Source organism: Amblyomma americanum, chromosome 11, assembly GCF_052857255.1.
Source record: "Amblyomma americanum isolate KBUSLIRL-KWMA chromosome 11, ASM5285725v1, whole genome shotgun sequence".
Taxonomy (NCBI): domain Eukaryota; kingdom Metazoa; phylum Arthropoda; class Arachnida; order Ixodida; family Ixodidae; genus Amblyomma; species Amblyomma americanum.
Genome location: NC_135507.1, coordinates 33,919,904 through 33,939,902, shown reverse-complemented (window position 1 = coordinate 33,939,902; position 19,999 = coordinate 33,919,904). Strand labels below are relative to the sequence as shown.

Below are 19,999 nucleotides of genomic sequence, written 5' to 3'. Positions count from 1 at the left end.
GCCATTCCCGTGGGAATGCGCCGTCACGAGGGAAAGCGCAACAGCTATTTCGCAGTGCCTAAGGGCAAAGGGGTGAAGCATCATAGAACTACAGCAATGCACTTACACACGACCAGGCCAGGCATGGGGAACATAGCATAAGAAGCAAGAAAACGCTTTGACGGTCATACACCGCGGCAGCTTCCTCGCAATGCACTGGTGGAAACGGGCGAAGCATCCGACACAACGAGGAAGAGGTCCCGGCTACTTTCGCCATTCCTGTCAGTGGACCAGATGTGTTGCAAAGTTTCTTCCGTGCTAAAGAGAATGCAAAAATGCGGACTATATTCTGCAAACACTAAAAAAGGAGCTGTTTAGGCTGCATGCCAAAAAAATAAATGCTTTATACCTCACTCATGATTACATTTTTCAAAAGTTGGGAGTTGAGATCATGCTTTTTCCCTGGATAATGTTTTTTTTTCGCGCGTTTTTTAAAAAAAATACATACCAATGAGGTTTTGCTGTAGTTTGGGAACTGAGGGATTCGCCAAGTAGGTGCAGAATGCCATTGCTAGGGATAAACGAAAGGTGTGTCGGGTTCGCTGCCTTGAGTTGTGAGCATAATTTGGTTCCTTTGACTGCCAGCCTTGCGTTCAGGATCCGCAACTTGAACACAAGGTCGGCATTGTTGGGTTGGCCATAATTGCTCTTTCTTGTGCTCGGTATGTTTTTACCATAGCGTTGCTGTTTTTTGTTGTTGTCGTTGTAGGTCGCACAACACCTCTGAATAACGTTTCAACGTAAGTTGACTGCATTAGTCTGCTGTCTATGTCTGCCTTGCAGAAATTGTTGGAAGACCGTAACGACATCCACGGAAGGAACGCCCTGCTGGCTACTTACATTCAGTACCAATGCACGCTGCCACACCCCGAGCCATACCTTCCTTCACCGTCCGGCGACGAAAGCTCGCCTCCATTTCCTGGCACCGCGTGCAGCCCTGCTGGACATCCGGCATGTTCTGTACCACTTTCGGTGAGGTCTTTTCAATGACTTCAGCTGATGTCACGGTAATCATGAGTACAGTGAGGCATTGTCTGCTACTGATAGTGTAAGGTATTGTAGAATGAGGCAGAGTACCATGTCAGTGATAATGTATAGCCTCAAAGCAGCAAATTATCTGAAAGCCAAGAAGACACGTGCATCAGCCAAACTTTTGCAGGATCCAGAAAAGTTTATCACAGTATACTTCTGTTGATGTTACAGTATTTGATCAAATGGCGAAGTGTCATCTGCTGTCGATACTGTAAACCTTAATGTATGGTGTGGTCAGTAAAGTATCACCTTGACAGTGAGGTAATGTCTCAAAGCAGCAAGTTCTCTGAAACCCAGGATAGCATTTGCTTTGGCAAATGATTATAGGATCTAAAAGATGAGAAATCGCATTCTTGTTTGTTATTGTTCATTGCTTTCTATTGAAGATGGCAGCTTTATAGCATACAAGATGGATTAGTGGTTATACAGCAACAGCTGTTGGTACCTCATTTCCTATGTCACATTGCCAGCAGCATCCACAGAAAAAGAGGAGTGCAGAAGGGAACAATTGGCAAGGAGCGGCATGGCTCGCCACTGACGCTGCACGTTTGGTTACATGCCACTGTGGTGTGGAAGTTGAACATCGCCTTCTCCCCTCCCCCCATTGCGGCGTGTGCTTTTCGCATCCCATTACACTTTGCATGTTGGAATAAAGTGCCTGTTTCTACCTGACTTACCATATTTACACATATATACAACGCAACAATGACTATAACTTGCGAGGGGGGAGCGGGAGGTTCGAGACCTGATGAAAATGAAAATAAATATATTACGATTATAATACGCAATCTCAGCCTGTTCAAGACAGCTAAGCCGAGGGTTTGGAAAAAAAAACAGGAACGGATGTTATTTCGGAAGTAACACTTTTGAAAGGCGCACAACATCATCATGCGCAGCAAAGCCTCCGACATTCCCACACAGCAGTGGCCACATTCATCATCATGCATCGCTGCTTCATGTTTCGTGCTGCCCAAACCTGCACCTGCTCACCCTCCTTTCCTTTTCTCTACCCCGCCCAACTCTTTTAGTTCATTCTTTGTCTCAGCGACCAGTGTCCCCTTCTTTCCACTTTCGCAGCCCTTTGCTCATGTACGCTGCACCGCCGCGAGGCTGTCGGAAAGTTGCCTTCTCCTAATAGCTCACAAGAGAGGCGGTGAAGCTCGCAGTAGGGAGCAGCGAGAAAAAAAAAAAGCTCATTAAAATTGTACTTTGTGTTGTATCCCGTACCGTTGGGGAACTGCCCGGTCCGACTGCCCGGAGCAGCCGGAGCACCACCACGTCAAGCACCCGCCACGTACATACATACATCGACCAACTCCCCCTTTATTCCAGTTCAATGATGAATATATATACAGATGTGCGAGTCAGCTGACCAGATAGGGCGCATGCCTAGCGCCACCTAGTTTATACAAACATAACTACAGAATACAATACCACACTTTGGCTTCAAACGTATTGGGAGAAGTGGTCTTTAGCCGGTGAACCAAGGAAAAATAAATGCATTATATTCATGTAAATGCGGTATTTTTTCAGATGTCGCCCCACGGTCGCAGCAGCAGCAATCCGGATCTCGCCAGTTCGACTGCGTCCGTGCTGGCACACATTGATTCGGAGTCGGACGTCAGTGTAGTGGTGGCACGGCCCCTCGACCGCACAGCCAGCATGAGGCCTGGCAACGGAAATGCATCGTCGCCACTCAGGTCACCTCCGCCGCGGAAGTTGGTCCATGAGGAGCTCGTGCTCCAGTGGGTGGTGTCAAGCGGAGCAGCACGGGAGCTGGCGCTCGGCAACACATGGTTTCTGCTGGAGCTTGTGGTCAAGAGCATGACTCAGCACCTTGCGGCCACGGGCCGGCTGCAGGCCCCACGCCGGACAAGGTTCAGCAGCCGCTTTGTGGACGACATCACCACATTGGTGAGGATCCTCGTATGTTTCCCGTGCATGAAAGAACCTGCATGGCATATTTAACTATTTAAAAACACCAACCGTGCGCTTTGCTCGTCATGGGAGATTGTACTAAAACTGCCAGTGATAAGTCACACTTGTCCACCCCGGTGTTGCACTGCTCCCACCGCCAAAGACAAGTTATGGTCGGCAATTACTTTTGGTTGCAGTTTTCAACATTAGAGGGTGGTACTTGTCCGTAAGAAGTGTTCCGTGCCTTAGGCACATGTTTAAGCCTGAAGCAGTCTCATTTTCCTCCAGAAAATGTCAGAAAAAAATGGCGGATTTCGGTACAATATTCTGGAATTAATTTGGTGGTTAAAGGGCTTATGGTTTATAGTGAGCTTGCTTTCATGTTATGTTGTCAGTCAAAGCCTGTCCTTCCAGCATGAACGTCAGTAAAGCTGCAAATGGGCCTAGTTGGTTCATATTTAACTTCATTAGTGCGCTACTCATGGTAACAAACAACACTGGACACAAAAACCACACACACACACAGAGCGCAAACGATGAAGAAGTGAGAAGTCGACTTCTTAAGGACACATGAAAAAAAACAAAACAGAACTACTGCACATGCCCATCCTCCACAGACGAAAAGAACCTAACTCAGCAACCTGATGCCACCATGTTTGATTGTTCTTTCATTCTTTTTTTCTTTTATTAGCTCATATAAAATGTGTTCACCGTGGAATAAAATCAGTTGATAGTTTGTGCCCTGTCTGTGTGTGTGGTTTTTGCGTCCAGTGTTGTTTGTTCCCATGATTAGTGCACTAATGAAGTTACAAACTTCCAGCATGGTTGTAGTTTCTTCTCAGTTCAGCAGATGGTGCCAGGTGTGCTGGTGTGCATTTCAAGTGGCGTAGCTATGAAACTAGAAACCATAATCAGTTAACAGCTGCAGTGTATGGACAACATGGAGAAATTTTTTTTGTTTTCAAGGGATGATGTGGAATGTAGGGCTGGTGAAAATGGCGATGATGAATGTTAAAGTGTGTGTGATGACTTTCACATTTTGCACATTTATTGAGGTGACGACAAGAAAACGAACAGTTGTGAGTAGCTCCTTGTTGATTTAAAATGCCAACCACCTAAGGGTTATGGCACTGCTGTGATCTGTTAAAGGAACGTAGTGTTTATGGTGTTGGTAACCTAGATGTGCTCTTGTTGAAACTTGCATATCTGAGGGCTGCTTTAACACTCATGCTCCTGCTTTTTTTAGTTACTGCTTCTCGGCCCACTGCACTGGTGTGTCCGAAGCCTAAGGCCAGCCTTTTTCATTGTTGCAGGTGACCTCGCTGACGTCCGACGTCATCAGCCGCTGCCATCGGGAAGTGCGGGACTTCCGGTACGTGCAGAACCTCAACAACAGTCTGGCCTTTTTCCTTCATGACCTGCTGTCAATCATGGATCGTGGATATGTGTTCAAGCTGGTCAAGGTGGGTGCCCCAAAATATTTCTGAAAGTTTTCTTTCTGTGTTGTAACGTTGTAACCTGAAAGTGTTCAGCGCTGGTGTTGAACTAGCGCTGAAGTATTGGAAATCTGTGCGAGTGATACCAGCTCTTGTGGGACATGTTGACAGCAGAGGCATACTGTGATTGCAGATTCAAGTGCCTTATGTCTGTTAGAGAATTGTTGCGGAAGATTGCTGCACGGGAGTGTCGGATGCGGTCAGACATTAGTTGTCACTTGTGGCATTGATTACATGGACTTGAGATTTCTGTTGTCCATGCTACAGAGAAGTGACACCATGGCATGCAGGGTTAAGATGAAGCGCTTTTTTTTCATTTGGAGGGTACTGTGATTCGTGGTTACCGACCCTTTGTAATTCTCCTCTTCTGAGGTTTAAATGTGCGTGAGTGGTAACCTAACATTACTGGAAACTGCTTGCGTGCTGCAAAAGACGGGGACAACACAGCCGTTGGTGTTCTGCACAAAATAAATTGTGGGCAGGAAGATATGAAATAATCATCGTTTATTAACCGTGAAGGGCCCCATTGAGGCTTTACATAAGGGAGGGTGAATGAAAAATGGGTACAAAATCAATGGTCAGTGTAAGTCAACATAAAACAGCTAAGAAAAAAGAATAACATAGTTTTTTATACAGTGTGAATTCAGATAAAAAGCATAGAAAGATGAGACATCAGCATTGCCATAAACCTAATGGGGATCAGCATGGATGACTTGCCTATCTTTGGAATGAAGTGCCGTTGTGCCATATAACTTGCATGTTAGAGTGTAATAGTGTAATGTGTTGGAGCCTGTCTTTTGGACTGTGTTTGGACTATGAAGACGTGCAGTACATAAAAAGAGGGTAAAATGTGTTTGTGTTTGTGTTCTCCACGAGCAGGCCTTCTGCAAGCAAGTCTCGGCCAAAATCCAGTCCCTGCCTGACGCGAGCAGCCTGGCGGCCCTGAAGCTGGACTTCCTGCGTGTGCTCTGCAGCCACGAGCACTTTGTGACCCTGAACCTGCCCTTCGGCACACCGCTGAGCCCTTCGCCGCCAACCTCACCCTGTCCGAGCATTGCGTCATCCCAGGGGTCTGTCGTGTCGAGCTCGACGCTCACGGACCGGGGCTGTACCTTTGCTGAACTGTCGCCTGAGTTTCGCCAGCAACACTTCCTTGTGGGCCTGGTGTTGGCCGACCTTGCGATTAACCTGCAGAGCAGGTACTTCTCAGATCATCACTTCTCTGAAGGGAGACAAGTGCTGACACTTCCCTTGATGCTCGTTGGGGGGAATATGAAATCCTGCCCTTTTAGTACTTAGTTCAAGGACTAAATGCCTTGCACTGAGGGGTTTGGGAATTTTTCTGTTATGATGCAAGCGATCTTTTAGTGTGAAGGCACTCATGCACTCACCAACACCGACAAAGAATCTTGTCACCACACGTACGTATGTACGATCTTGGGCCATTGCCTGGTGATCCGAGTTACTACCCGAGATTACCCGAGTTACTCAAGTAATCTCGGGTAATCTCGGGTAATAACTCAGGTAGGCTCAGCTCAGTTTGGAGGAGCGTCGCGCCAGATGCACGAGTGGTTGCTTGAGAAGAGCAACATGGGGGGCACAATTCCCACCTTTGGCGGTGATAGAAACAGCCACCTGGCAGTGCAGTGGCATGGTGCTTAACTGTTTCGTTACCATGGGAAAAAGGACTGTTGTTCATAGGTCTCGAACATTCTTCCTAGAAAAAGTATGATAGGTAAATCTATACAAAATGCATAACAGTGATTGGAATAGAATGCGCTTTCTAATCAAATTTATTTGAACAGAAATGTTTGTTTTAAATATTGTGAAAAATAAATTAAAAACGCAACAAAAATTAAAAAGGAACAAAAATTTGTATTCACGTGACAATAACTCTCCAAAATAATTTATTAAAAAAATTCTAGCAATTACAAAATGATTCAAATTCTTTTTATAACTTGGCAGTAAAATGTAAATGTAGTAACTCAAATACTTTTTTGGGCTAGAAATTTTTTCTTTATGCTCTTTGAAAAGGCTGATTTCAGTGACTCCTAGATATGATTTTTACAGTCTGACAAAAAAAACAATTGGAAGTATCGTGTTATGTGTCAAAATAAAGCTCAATAAGTGTGCTTTTTAAAAATTGAAATTGGAACTAATATCATTTGAGGGAAAACCGAGGAAAATTATAGAAACACAAGTATTATACAAATACAACTAACAGGCCAACATCCTGGGCTTCGTTTGCGCCTTATCAGCGACCGAACTAAAATTCCATCGTCAGAGGCCCTATTATTCGATGCATCAAAAATATCTGCTGCCGGTGCAGTAAAATCGCGTACAGCGGGGTTTTCTTGAGTGTGCACCGTCCCCGCACTCGATGCCATGCTTGGAGCAGCCTATGCCGTAGCCTCCGCTTCAAGGGCACTGCAAAAATTCGTGCCTCGTGGGGAAATTGTAATCTGCACAGAAAAATGAAACTAGTATCTGAACAACAAACTAGATGGCTCCGGATCATCATAGAGACTTCATATGCGTCACAGCAGCACTCCGCTCGCACAAGCGTACCGGAAACCGAAAGTGAAACTAACAGGCCAACGTTCCGAGCTCTGTTCTCCAAGTTTTGAGCGCCTGAACTAAAATCCAACGACGAGCTATCGTCATCAGAGACCTTGCTACTCGATGCATCGCTGCCGATGCAGTAGAAATGCGTGCAGCGGAGTTTTTGCAAGCGCGCACCGTCACCATGCTGGGAGCGCCCTACTCCGTAGCTTCCACTTCAAGGGCATTTAAAAAATTCTCACCTCACGAGAAAATTGCAGTCTACGCTGAAAACGAAAACTAGATGGCGCAGCATCACCGTAGCGGCTGCATAGGAGTGCTCCGGTTCGCACAAATGGTGAACAAGAAAATAAACAAACAGGCCAGCGTTCCAGGCTCTGGTTACGCAGTTTGAGCTTCGGAAACAAATTTGATGATGCAACATTGTCGTCGGACTCCCTGCTGCACGATACATCCAAAATGAAGGCTTTAAACGCAGCAGAATTGAGAGCAACGAGGTTGTTTCGAGCGCGCGCTGTTCCCGACTTGACGCCTTGCTCGGAGCTTTTGACGCGGCACCCTCAACTTCAAGCGCATTTCAGAAATTACCAACTTGCGGAAAAAATACAAGTTACGCAGGAAATGAAAGTTCAATGTGTGAACAACAAACCAGATGACTCAGCAAGTCCGTAACGGCCGCGGTCGCGCTGTCGTAGCAGTTTAAATTTTTCGATCACCAGTGATCGATGCCTAGTGGTGTGTAACGAATGACTTAACCGCTGCGCCACTGCGCTGGTAGGGGTATGAGGACTCCCTGCCATCTATGAATGTTAAGTAGAGAATGACCAATTATGCATATGTGGGTATTAACCCACTAAATATATTGTGTCATACCATTAAGGCGGAGCTTAAGGGCCTTTTCCAATTGAAGAATGAGCACCTGCTTTTGCACGTCTACTCGGTTTAACTATGTTAAACCCCCACCAGTTGTTTTGGCATTTAGATATTTTAGATATTTAGATATTTTAGCATTTAGATTTTTTAGGAGATACATCGGTGTGGTCTCTGCAGGTGGATTATACCGCAAGGTGGACATTTTGTACCTCGTAGAGGTTACTAAATAGACAATTAGTCAACTGAAATCAACAAATCATCTTTGATGTTTTGCCATCGGTAGCCTGCAGAGACTGACGTGGTGGGCATAACAATTTCTATTTACTGTTTGCGGTTTGTTAAAATCAGCATTTAGAGAACGACACAACCTTCCAGTGAAGGTTTTTGTTTTTTTAATCCCTGTCATCAGTCTCCGGGCCCGCAAAATTAAGAGATGCCACAGGCGACAACCGAAAATTTGGACCCCTGATTTTTCGGACATGCTTGACTATTCGGACTTTTTTGCCGTACCGCAACATGGCCCAAAGAGCCAATGTGTAAGAGCTCCTGAAATTTCGGACACACCGGAACTGACCGCTTGATCTTTCGGACCTCGTTCGCACTCGCCGCCAATGCCCAAGCCGCCATATAACGTGTACAGTGGAACCTCATTAATTCAAACTGCAGGAGAGATTGAAAACTTGATCAAACAAAATGAAATTCATGCTTAGAGGGAGCCTCTTAAATTGTGATGCTGAAATTCTGTGCAAGTCTGCACATTGCACCTGCGTGGTTTCAATATCATACTTTTCTTGAATGTCTTCTGCTGCACGAAATTGAACAGTAGTCGGAGTTCACGGAACTCATCTGAGCCGTGTCTTTCGTCTCGAATACGGAAAGAGGTAGCAGCGAAGTGTGTGGGAGGCGTACGGCTTCACGGAGACGGCGAGCGTGGGAGGAAATGGTGGTGCATTTCAAAGCGATGTCAGCGTACCCGCTGCAAAACGCACCGCAACCCTGACTTTTCTATCGTAAAACTGTAAACAACTGGCGTTTCGATGACAAGCGAGATGCCTCTCATTATACGCAAGCCACCGCAGAGTGCATATCGCCGGATACGACGCTGATTTTGGCGCTAGTCACTAGGCCTAATGACAAAGAGCGACTCCGACGGAGCGCCTGCTTCGGCTTTTCTCAGTTCTTATTGTTTTGCCATCTTCGCGTTCTCTTACTGGGCCCGTCGTACTGCGGGCGCAGCGCAGTTCCAGCAGCGACGTGTTCGCTTTCCCATTTAGACTTTGTCCCAACCCCTGCGTTCATTGGCGACCTGCCGCGGGCAGCACAGCCAGGCCGAGATCATGAAACCGGTCGCCACCCGTCGTCCATGCACATGTCGCGCAGTGAAATTTAGTCATGAGGAGCTTTAGAATGTGTGCAATACAACTGACCTCTTCCTCCGGCATATTGGTAATAAGTTTTGATTTTTTCGATAAAATTTTATTTTCCGGACTGCCTTATTTTTAGGTCATTTTCGCGGTCCCTAGAGAGAGTGAAAAATCAGTCGTCGACTATATACGCTTCATTTCCATGCCACATTCAGCACCAAACAAAATTAGAGTGCGACATTTTTAATTTTGCTTGATACCTCGGGAGAGGTTTTCATTCAGGCCGAGTCATTGAAATGTAGAAGTATAGCAGTGAATACAGAAGTTAGGTGCGCTAAACAGAGTTAGGTGTCTTTTCATCCGATGTGTTTTTGCCTTTTCCGCTTTTTTGTGGTAGGAAAATTATATGCCAGCCGTCTTGCTGTCAGGCGCCTAATCCTATTTTCGCCATCCCCTCAGCAACTCCATGCTTCAGGCCAAGGCCGTCAACATGGTGCGGAACCTGCTGACTGTGCATGATTGGGATCCACGCTTCACGGACCTCGACACTGTCCGACCCAGAGTGGCTGCCCTGTACCTGCCTCTCATCGCTGTTGTGGTGGATGCTCTACCTTGCCTGTTTGAATGGCGGCCCGAGGTCAGGGGTGAGTGGAGTTGCTCTTTGGACAGTGCACCACGCAGGGGCAGTGTGTTTTATGGATGTTACATCCTTCATTATCATCATCGTCAGCAGCAGCGGCCTCGTTACGACCATAGGAAAAAGGCCTAGGTCACTCATCTTCAGTTACCCTGCGGCCACCTTAGTGCAGCAGACCTGATCCCATCACCCCACCCGACTCTCTGCTGCCCCTAGCTAAATCATCCCGCCCTTGGAATCCACTACTGTGTTACCCTAACTGACCCGATGTATGTACAGTAGAACAGTTAGCATCCACCTGAGTGGGGCTGTGTGGCTACTGGGCTAAACTGCAGTAAAACCTTGTTAATTTGTCCCCTCGCAATTTGGAAATTAAGGTATAATTCAGACTGCCGCCAAGGTTCTGCCCAAAGCCTTTGTCAATCTGTACAGGCATCTGGAACTCGTTGATTTGGAAATCATTCTTGCCGCACAGTTTTCATTTGAAATGCAGGCAGCCATTGGCCAGTTTTTTGCTAAATGAATTTACGATCATGTGATTGGTTTATGGTAATTTTTTTTAACTTATATTCATGAATCATTACAGTTGCGATGCATGTTTTCCGTAAAGGGCACCCTTGCATGTGACTATGGCTATAAAGTGTTGCTGTTGTCTGCAGACGTTTGGTTTTGCTGTTGCATCTTGTTTTTCTATTCTGCTTCATCTTTGCCATAAAAATGTTCCACGAGAAAATCGTTCACTGCAATTCACATGCTGATGTCCTTCATCTTTACGTAGTTCTTGTTCACGGGAAATTTGGGCAGGCGGAATTAAAGTCACCGCATTTTGCTGTAGGTCTGTTGGAATGCTGTACAGTTTCTTTAGAAGTGAGTGTTCTTTCTGAATCAAGTTGCTGAATCAACCTTACTGTTTCTGAAAGGCAAGTGCACATGATGTGCTTGTCGTAGAGTATTTACTCGCATAATTTGTGCACTTTTTTTCTTTAAATTAAGGCTTAAGAAAGGATGAGCTCAAGTTGTACAGGGATTTCGTGAACACGTTCTAAAAAGCTCTACATAGGTCATAGCATGCAGTATATGCTGTATATTGCTGCCCATACATCGACCCGCCAACTTAATCCCCTCTTTGACCAAAAAGATCGATACAGTCTCGGAGCCAGCAGTCGGGGGCAGATGAATATAAAGGGCGATATAACGATGCTCTCACATGTGGCCCAGCTGACTAGTGGCGTACTGAGCAGCAAATGTTACCGGCAGTTTCCTCTTGCAACTTTTCATCCAGGAAAGTGACTGCCAGCACGAGTGAGCCGGGCAAACGGTGCAAAATTTCAATTTTTTGGAGGGCCGGCTTGGTGGCATCTCCTCACCATTCACACCTTTCGCAACCGCACACGGAAATGTGGTTGCGCTGATGTTCCCAAGTCTGCCTTACGCGCACCCGTATGCATGCTGGTGATTTGGCGCAGCAGGGAGCATAAAAAGTGCATTTGAACCCTGGTAATAAATTCATCATCATCATCATCAGCCTGACTACACCCACTGCAGTGCAAAGGCCTCTCCCATGTAACTCCAGTTAACCCTGTTCTATGTCAGCTGCGGCCTCTTAGTCTCGTCTGCCTATATGATTGCGCCAATCAACCCTTGGCCCTCAGTCCCCAGCAGCTGCGGAGCAACTGATCAACTTAGCGGTCACAGCTGCGATTGAGTGCAGGGTGCTAAGAATCTCTGGCTTCATACAGGCAGCCATTGAAAACTGAACCAGGGTCAGCAAACTATGCAAGGGTGCAAATTACGAGAGCAAATGCGGTATATTGATATAATCTGTCTTAAGTTAATGAGTGTAATAATAAGTGTAGTATGTGTAAGCTAGTTGATAACAGAGAGCAGGGAAAGTAATGCACCTTTCATTTTCTTTCTCACAGTTCGTTTTGCAGAAGGTTCGGAGCTGAATGCCAAGCGTCGGCCACCATCCATTCACCAAGCAGTTGCCATGGCAATCGCTGGCTCAACAGTGCCCTGGAGAGAGAGCCCCGAACATAGCAACACCTATGCTCACGTGAGGGATTTGTTTTTTTCTTCCGTTTTGTCCTTTTGTTTTCTAAAACTGCAGTTCTTATTGAGCTCTTTACTAATGCTATGCAAGTTTGGCCTTACTGTAGTGAAGCTGTGCTTCTTCCTGGAAATGCCATTGAACCATGTCGTGTTTTTTTAAGGAGTGCATGTTCCCCACCATTGTTAATGCTGTGCAGCAGGATCATTGATTTGGTGGAACATTTGCAGTGTGTAGCCATGTGTTGTGGTCATGTTTATTTCCTGCCTCTGTCACTTTCACGACAGAAATTGACTGTCATGCATTTTTCCACAGTAGTTATTCTCAAACTACTGTGAGAATCTTTCACAGTGTCAGGTGGGTTGGCTTGTGCAGCTATCTGATAACTTTTAATTATATTTGAGTGAATAAATAGTAAAGCATTTTATTTGATATTCTATTAGGTCTACATGTTCACTACTCGAAATGAAGCTGTGATTTGAAACCCTAGTGCACTCTATATTTTTTTATGTAACGGCATTATATATTGAAAAAAAAAATGCTAGCTGACCGATTTCTTAGACTCCAACAATTTGGTTTTGTGTGATATCTCGGACTTTATTGAGGAATTGCTACACACCTCATAGGAACGTGTACATATTCACGATCGATATTTTGGACTCTGTGAAGTCCGTGTGGCGAGGCATTTGAGGGGACGAGGGGGTGGGGGTGCAATGGGAGGCGGTCGCTTCCTCTCGCTTCTTCCAACATGGATTCCCCCTCTTGGATTTCACGACCCTAGTAGCCTATGGAAACAGTCTGTTATTTACGCGCATTATGGTGTGTTTGCAACATGACCTGCGGCAGCGTCACAGTCACATCGGTGACTTGAGGTAGTGCGGTTTGATGAAAGCATTACTCTGGGTCAAATAATCTGATATTGTCGCCTGCAAATGGAACGCAGGAACTAGCAAAGTTCGCTATTTTTAAAGCCCGTTTTTCGTGAAGATGTGATTTTTTTTTTTAAGTTAACGGGTTTTTTTGGACTGTTCGATTATTTGGACCATTTTTCGGGTTCTTTCAAGTCCGAAAAATAGGTTGGCGAAATGGTTACGAATGTTGGCAGTTATAAAGATAGCGGTGCAAAATATATAGCTAAGACCAGTTTGAAGATAAGAACATTGTTCTGCTGTGCCGTCACTGCGTTAATCGTGCGTTCGTGGTAAAAACTTCGTGGTAAAAACTTGACTTCTCCCAGCAGTACCTCAATCGTGCAGCGAGTCATGCCCTCCAAACATCGATGACTGTTGTGGGCAGCATATAAACAAGCCGTTGTCTTAAATGCAGAGACGCCAAGTTTGATTTCACTGGAATGGCCGCCACATACCAATGCTGAGGAATGTGGCGAGAGCGCCTTTTCGCATGCGATAGGAACACTAAGCTTTCAGTGCGTCCTAAATGGGTTACTGCTCTTAGTATTTGAGCGGCACTGTGGACGTTGAAGGTGTCTGCTGAACTTTAGAAGAATGAAATAAGGGCCTTTATGTCTAGCATGTTTCATCACATTTCTTTGGGATGGTGTGTTGAATTCGGGCTCTTTGTACAAGTTCACCGTCTCCAATGACAAGTTTCTGACCGCTTTGCCACTACCACGATACGTGATGCACCGCATCCATCACCTGAGTAGAAAATTTGCGGCTTGAAGCTTCCATTGATCGGCCATTATGGCATTCTAACATTTTTTTTTGTTTGTTTCTTTTTTCTGTTTTCCGAAGTTGGAGGCGGACCAATACGATGCATCAACCTATATGCGGGTAAATACGGTATACTGTGCTTTTGTCTCTGCTTAATATTTAATTATAATGCGAGGGACGACTTCCCGAGTCTGTTTCCAGTAAAACAAAAATAAAAAATGAATAACTGAAGTTTTATTCAAGTAAAGATATTTGAACGCTCCTAGTTTGAACTTGTGGTTTATTCAAAGTGACCCTTTGGTCTTATCAACATCTGGTGCATTATATTCGAGTAAAGATAATATGACTCTCCTAGTTTGAACTTCAGGTTTATTCGAAGTGATCCTTTGGTCTTATCAACGTCTGGTGCATTAGAAAAAGCTTCCCTTAACTGGAACACTGCATAATTCAATTAAGTTTTCAGTCTCTTGAGCTTCAACTATTGGGCATCAACAGTATTTGCACAAGCCTGCCAGTGGTGACGCAACTGTGGGTGCACTGCCGTTGCCTCCAGGGCCAGCTGAAGGAGGAGTCCACCAAGCACCTGCTGGCGTGCTTCCTCTGGGTGCTGAAGAACGCTGACCAGCGCACGCTGCGTCAGTGGTGGGCCGACTGGCCCCTGCACCGCCTGCAGCGCCTGCTCGATGTGCTCTACATCTGTGTCTCCTGCTTCGAGTACAAGGTGCATCATCTGTCTGGGGTCATTGGCGTTTGTTGACTTGAGTATAACGCGTCCAGTTGTAAAGCATGCTAGATTTGTAGCCAGCAGTGGTTGTCATTTCTCCCTAAGTTATTCTCCACCACTTCGGCTTCTTCCGGCAAAGTGTTGTGTAACATTTTGCAGTTTCTACTAGCCCGAATGGCAAGGAAAGTCTCCTTGAGGCAGTTGCATGGCATACTGTGTGCATTGAACATTAAAGGGATTAAAGGGATTTTTCGAAGGCCACAACACATTCCTTAGAGTGCTCTCTCTTTGCGGCAGCTAATCGTTTTTCAATATACAGAGTGGAACCATTATAAAACAGTGAAAAGAGCAAACTGAAACCAAAACTACGTCCGTGGCTAGGAACGATTCTTCGCTTGACACAGCGGTGATGTCATAAACATTACTAGAAAAACTTTGGTACGCACTTTGAACGGCTGAAGTAGTGACTGGAAATGATGAGCCCTTTTATAAATTCCTGAGATGTGTGCGTCGGACACCCTGACAAAAGCCTCGAAATTTTGGTATTGAAAACAGGGAGTGGGTATTAATGTGCGGGGAATGTTTGTGACGTCAAAAATGAAGTGTTGCCCGTAGAAAACATCTTAACTGAGGCAACACATACGGCAAACATTAAAATCGATTTGCGGCGGACGGAAAGGTCGCACGGCTGCCAAACTTAGTGTGGGTAATTGGGGATGGGAGAAAAACTTGCAGTGTACAAGTTTTATTAAACTATGGGGACCTCGAACACCCCCCTGGAGCTTCCCTTTAATCACCTTCTGCTGCGGCATGTGTGCATGTGTTTCCCAGGGAAAGAAGACGTTGCGCAAGTTTGCCCAGCAGATCCTGCGAAAGACATCGGACATCAAGTCCAAGCTGGAAGATGTCATCCTTGGCCACTCCAGTGCTCGCAGCGAGATGATGATGCGACGTCGGGGGAACAATGCTGGCATTGTTGGTGCAGGTAAGAGGGCGTTGTTACTGTTGTTGTGGCTCGAGTCGTACAAGGCAGATTTTTGTCATTCAGGGCACTTTTTTTTGTTTAACTCGTCAAAGTTTTCTTTTGTGAAAAATGCCACAATGCTTTGTTACAGATTAGTTTAGTTGTTAATAGCGAGACACTGCGAACTATGAGGCTTACTATGATGCAGTGCTCCAAAATATTACTTTCAGCTGCCTCGGGTTCTTTATGGGTGCTAAATTCTCAATACAAGGTCCTTTTTTTTTTTTTTGCAATTCAACTCCATGGAAACGTGGCCACCACGGCCTACGCTGATTCCATGAACTCGGTCTCAATAGGCAAACACCATAACCAATGAGGGTAATATAGGGACTACTGCTTTTTGCAAGTATGTCAAGGTTTTCAGTTTAACCCGCAATTTGTTTTATGTTTTTTTTTTCCTTTTTAACTTTTGCTAACTTCTGATTGGGGCATTGTTGACTGTTTTCGAAATGTCATTCAGATACGACTGTTTGAGGGGTTCCTGCTTACGTTTATTTTTTTTGGAGTACCTTTCGGATGCAAGTCAGGCACCACAGGATGAAATGAAATATAGAGAAAGTATGTTCAATTTATAGCATGAAAGATTAGACATGCATGCAAAGGTTAGAGCTGAGCATAATTATCCCTTTGTGGCACAGCATTTACAATTGGGCGCATGCCTTTTCAAAACTTTTTCTTTGAAGCCTCTAGCGTTTTATTCAAGACATCATTAATTCCAGCTACATTTGAAATCTGTGCTTGGCAGAATGGCAAGGCCATTTCTTCTATAGAAAAAATGATCGCTTTTCCAAAAGAAAAAATAAAGATGCATGTCACGAAGTTCTGCGGCACGCCTAGGAAGTGCGATCTGCTGTTGTCGCTTCTTTCTACTCTGAAGCGGTGGAATGTTTTACTGAAGGGCACTGTAGCTGAGCTTTTGTTGTGGAAACAGCTTCGGCTGACCAGAAAAATAACTAAATAGGCACAAGTATGTTTTATAGAAGAATTGCGCTGCAATTCTATGAGCGCAGAATTGTGCGGCGTGTGTGAATGCCCGTAGCTTTTGAGATTTTTCTGGGTGATAGAAAATAATGCCTGTCTGAAGGGGTTTATAGTAGGGGATTAACTTGTAACAACAAAATGAGCAGTTAGAGGAGTTTTAAATAAATTGGTATCAGGTGCCATAAGTAGGTAGGTAAACTGTAATGATTAAAATCGAAGGAATGTTTCATGAGGCTTGTGGATAGGGTGACGAGGGCTCTTTGGTCCTCGATACGGTCGCCGGTCAGCATCGCCTCCCACCTCGGGAAGGTGTCTCTAATCAGTAGTTGCATGATTTAAGAATGAATGGTGGAAAGTATTGGTGTGGCAGCTAGAGGTTATAATGTTATGACTGGATGCTAGTAGCAGTTTTTATGGTGGGTCCCACATAAGTGAGACATTAGTTCTCATCTCTTTCATTTGGCTAATGAATTCTGTCTTTCACAAAGCCCACCGGGGTCTCTGTTTTTCTCCCTTTTCAGAACGCAGCGGTACACCGCAAACACCAACGCAAGGTGACCGGCTGAGGTGGCGCAAGGACCAAACCCAGTGGCGTCATGGCTCAGAAAACTATGACAGGTACAGCACCTCATGGCACACTCAGGAATTCATGCAGGGACATAGAGGATGGAATTTTTTTTTCTAGAGCACTTACCTCTCAGGGAAGTTTCTTGAGGAAGTTTTCTAAATTGCAGTTTCGTTCTAAGGCATTCAGTCTCTTGTAGGGAAGCCTGAAATATATGCAGGGACTTCGGCAGCTGAAGCTGCCTTCTGGAGCACTTCCTGCCGGTGGAAGTTTTCTGAGTTGAAGTTTCTGTCCAGGGAAGTCAGCGGCACATGCAGGAATCTTATGGATTGAAATGGGGTCAAGAGCTGTTGCATCTTTTTAACCCGTGCTTATTACTCTGCAAACTTATCTTGCTAACTTTTGCTCCCAGGCCCAAAGTGGAAGTGGAAATGGAGGCCCACATCGAGGGAAACCTAGCCACTGAAGTGACCATGACGATCCTCGACGTGCTCGAGCTCATCATTCAGGTGTGGCTAATTGAAAATTGTTTTTCTGCATAAGGACCCTCCTCATATTTCTCAGATAAAAGCACTTGTTTGGGCAGAAAACGGACCTTGGAAGTGCAGTGTTCCTTTGAAGGCAGTCTCTAGGGTAGTGTGCACAACTTCTCAGTGATAGCGGTGTCTCCTTTGATTGTGTGCATCAAACCATCAGTCTATTTATTCGCTGTTACATAACTGCGTTTGCTGCATATTTTGCTCATATTCCGTGCGAGCCTGGCATCTTTCGCTAGGTTGTCACATGGCATATGCTGACTCTGATACCAGATAATATATACCAGAATGTGTCTTAGTATGTTTTCGTAACAAGCTAGAAGCAATGAAAACACAAAAAGCAAGGAGAGAATTATTGGAAAAAAGGAAGAGGATGCCACAGTATTGTCTTGTTTTTATGTTTGTGCCGCTCTATAACCTAACCTTACCTAACCTGCCCAACTCCACTGGACGTCCGCAGGAAGTCCCACACGTGTCTAGGACATCCAAGGGCGCTTGAGTGCCACTTGGGTGTGGTGTGATGCATTTATTTTCAATGCTCTCAGTGAATGTGGCTTGCTGAGAATATCCGTTTTGCTCCCAGGTGGTGTCCCAGTCGGATGCGCAGCAGAGTGTGCTGGGCACGGTGCTTCGCGTCTTGCTGCACGCCCTGGACTGCAACCAGAGTACACTGGTGCTTCAGAACCTGTTTGCCACACAACGCTCGCTTGTCTTCAAGGTACAGAGCCACTAATTGCGATCTTGCATAGCTCAACATTCGAATAATTCAAGCACGTCTTACGGTCCCTTGAAGTCAGAATCAATCTAGTTTGACCAGCCTTCACATGATTTTTTAGTTGCCAGTCACATGCCTGTTCATGAATTTCACTTTGCATATCAGCTTGCGGGACCACATTACAGGTTGCACACTGTTGTGCTCTCTAATCAAGCAGTATTAGATTTCAGAGCACACCATCATCTTTTTTGTATGCTGAGAAGTCAGTCTGGTTTGTTTATTCAGTTGCAAAGGCCATACAATATTTTGAAGGAAATGAGGGCAATAATATTTGCCTGTTTATTTTTTGTGATATCTTTTTCTCACTGAACGGGCATTTAGTATTCAAGAGCATTTTTTTTTTCATTTTTGTATTTGATTCTTATTTGAAAATTTCAATATTTGCACACCCCTAGTTTTTAAACCTCAAAGTAGTGCTGACTTGGGCTACTTAGTGGCCAGTTTTAGACATCAGCTAGCTCACCTTTCAGTGCAAACTGAAAGCTGAGGAGTTTTTCTAATTATTAATTTTAGCCACCTTGAGTTCCTTACGTGGGCGGAATTCTCAGTACAAGGTCTTTTTTTTTTTTGCATTTCACTTCTGTGGTAAAATTCTTGCTCAGTAGACAAACACCATAACCAACGAGGATAGTATAGGAACTGCTATATATTTAAACATCAAATTGGTGCTGACTTGGGGCTAGTTAGTAGTCAGTTTCAGACATCAATTAGCCCACTTCCTAGTTCACGCTGAAAGTTGGGAGTTTTCCTAATGCAGAATCCCTATTCCGTGCTCCTTTTTCAGTTGCCGCTGAAGATGTTTCACTGTAAGTGCTGTGGCATCAGTCTTCATGCCATCAAAGGATGCCTAGTGAGGCCTTTTTTCCCTTGACCTTTTTTTTTTTCAGTTTCCCGAGCTGCTCTTTGAGGAGGAGACGGAGCAGTGTGCGGACCTGTGCCTGCTGCTGCTGCGGCACTGCAGCTCGTGCATCAGCAGCATCCGGTCCCAAGCCTCAGCCTCGCTCTACCTGCTCATGCGCCAGAACTTTGAGATTGGAAACGTCAGTGGTGGATTTTCTCTTTCATCTGTTGGCTTCCTGTGAAGGGTGCAAAGGGGCATTCTTGGTAATGATAGGTTGGCCTTGACTTCTCAGATACTATGAACAAAAATTCTGTTCAGTAATAGATGTGTGCAGGTGTTCTGCGTGCCATGTTGCGGCTTCCTTGCATGAGGTGTCTATCCTTACGGCTCTTTCGTGCTGCCACTGAGGTAATGGAAGAGAGTCATTCTTGTAAATGTTTTCTCCATGAAACATTTATGTGGAACTTGATATTGCTACAACATATGTTACTGTCCTTCGTTGGTTATATTCCTTGTTCACTGATGGTGACTTGCAACCATATCACTTTGCCGTGCAAGATGCGACCAGATTTCTCTGGAGCAACTCCAGTCACATGCAGCAATTTCTGCAGCATTCAGGGTTGTCCTTGATGTCCTAGCCAAGCTACCTCAAAAGTTCATTGCCACCTAAATTGAGCATAGTCACTTGCAACGGGGATTCTGATCTTGGATGCTGCTGAGTGCAGTTGCTGGTATTGCTGGATTTTAGTCATTCAATTATTTTTGGGCACAGGTTCGCCCAATAAGGAGTGTGAGTGCCACTCCAGCCTGCCATGACATCATCCAGGACTGTTGTCACACCGCTCGTGACATTATCAGTCTCTGATTGCAAAGAAAAGCTGAGGTGGTACTAGTGAAAAGCTTTTCGGTG

The 19,999-nt window shown here is 45.1% G+C and overlaps 1 protein-coding gene across 4 annotated transcripts in view; it reads left to right on the top strand.

The window, feature by feature from the left end:
• Positions 1-19,999, top strand: part of Zir (dedicator of cytokinesis) — a 56,569-nt gene that overhangs the window by 18,424 nt on the left and 18,146 nt on the right. For 2 of the 4 annotated variants that reach the window (XM_077643477.1, XM_077643476.1), the window contains 13 exons: positions 823-1,011; positions 2,605-2,985; positions 4,302-4,451; positions 5,364-5,683; positions 9,743-9,927; positions 11,843-11,976; positions 13,725-13,763; positions 14,197-14,364; positions 15,199-15,352; positions 16,894-16,990; positions 17,350-17,446; positions 18,057-18,191; positions 19,136-19,288. In XM_077643477.1, coding sequence (XP_077499603.1) covers positions 823-1,011; positions 2,605-2,985; positions 4,302-4,451; positions 5,364-5,683; positions 9,743-9,927; positions 11,843-11,976; positions 13,725-13,763; positions 14,197-14,364; positions 15,199-15,352; positions 16,894-16,990; positions 17,350-17,446; positions 18,057-18,191; positions 19,136-19,288 — 2,202 coding nt within the window. The remainder of the gene's footprint in view (positions 1-822; positions 1,012-2,604; positions 2,986-4,301; positions 4,452-5,363; positions 5,684-9,742; positions 9,928-11,842; positions 11,977-13,724; positions 13,764-14,196; positions 14,365-15,198; positions 15,353-16,893; positions 16,991-17,349; positions 17,447-18,056; positions 18,192-19,135; positions 19,289-19,999) is intronic. The other 2 variants (XM_077643479.1, XM_077643478.1) reach the window with 1 other exon arrangement.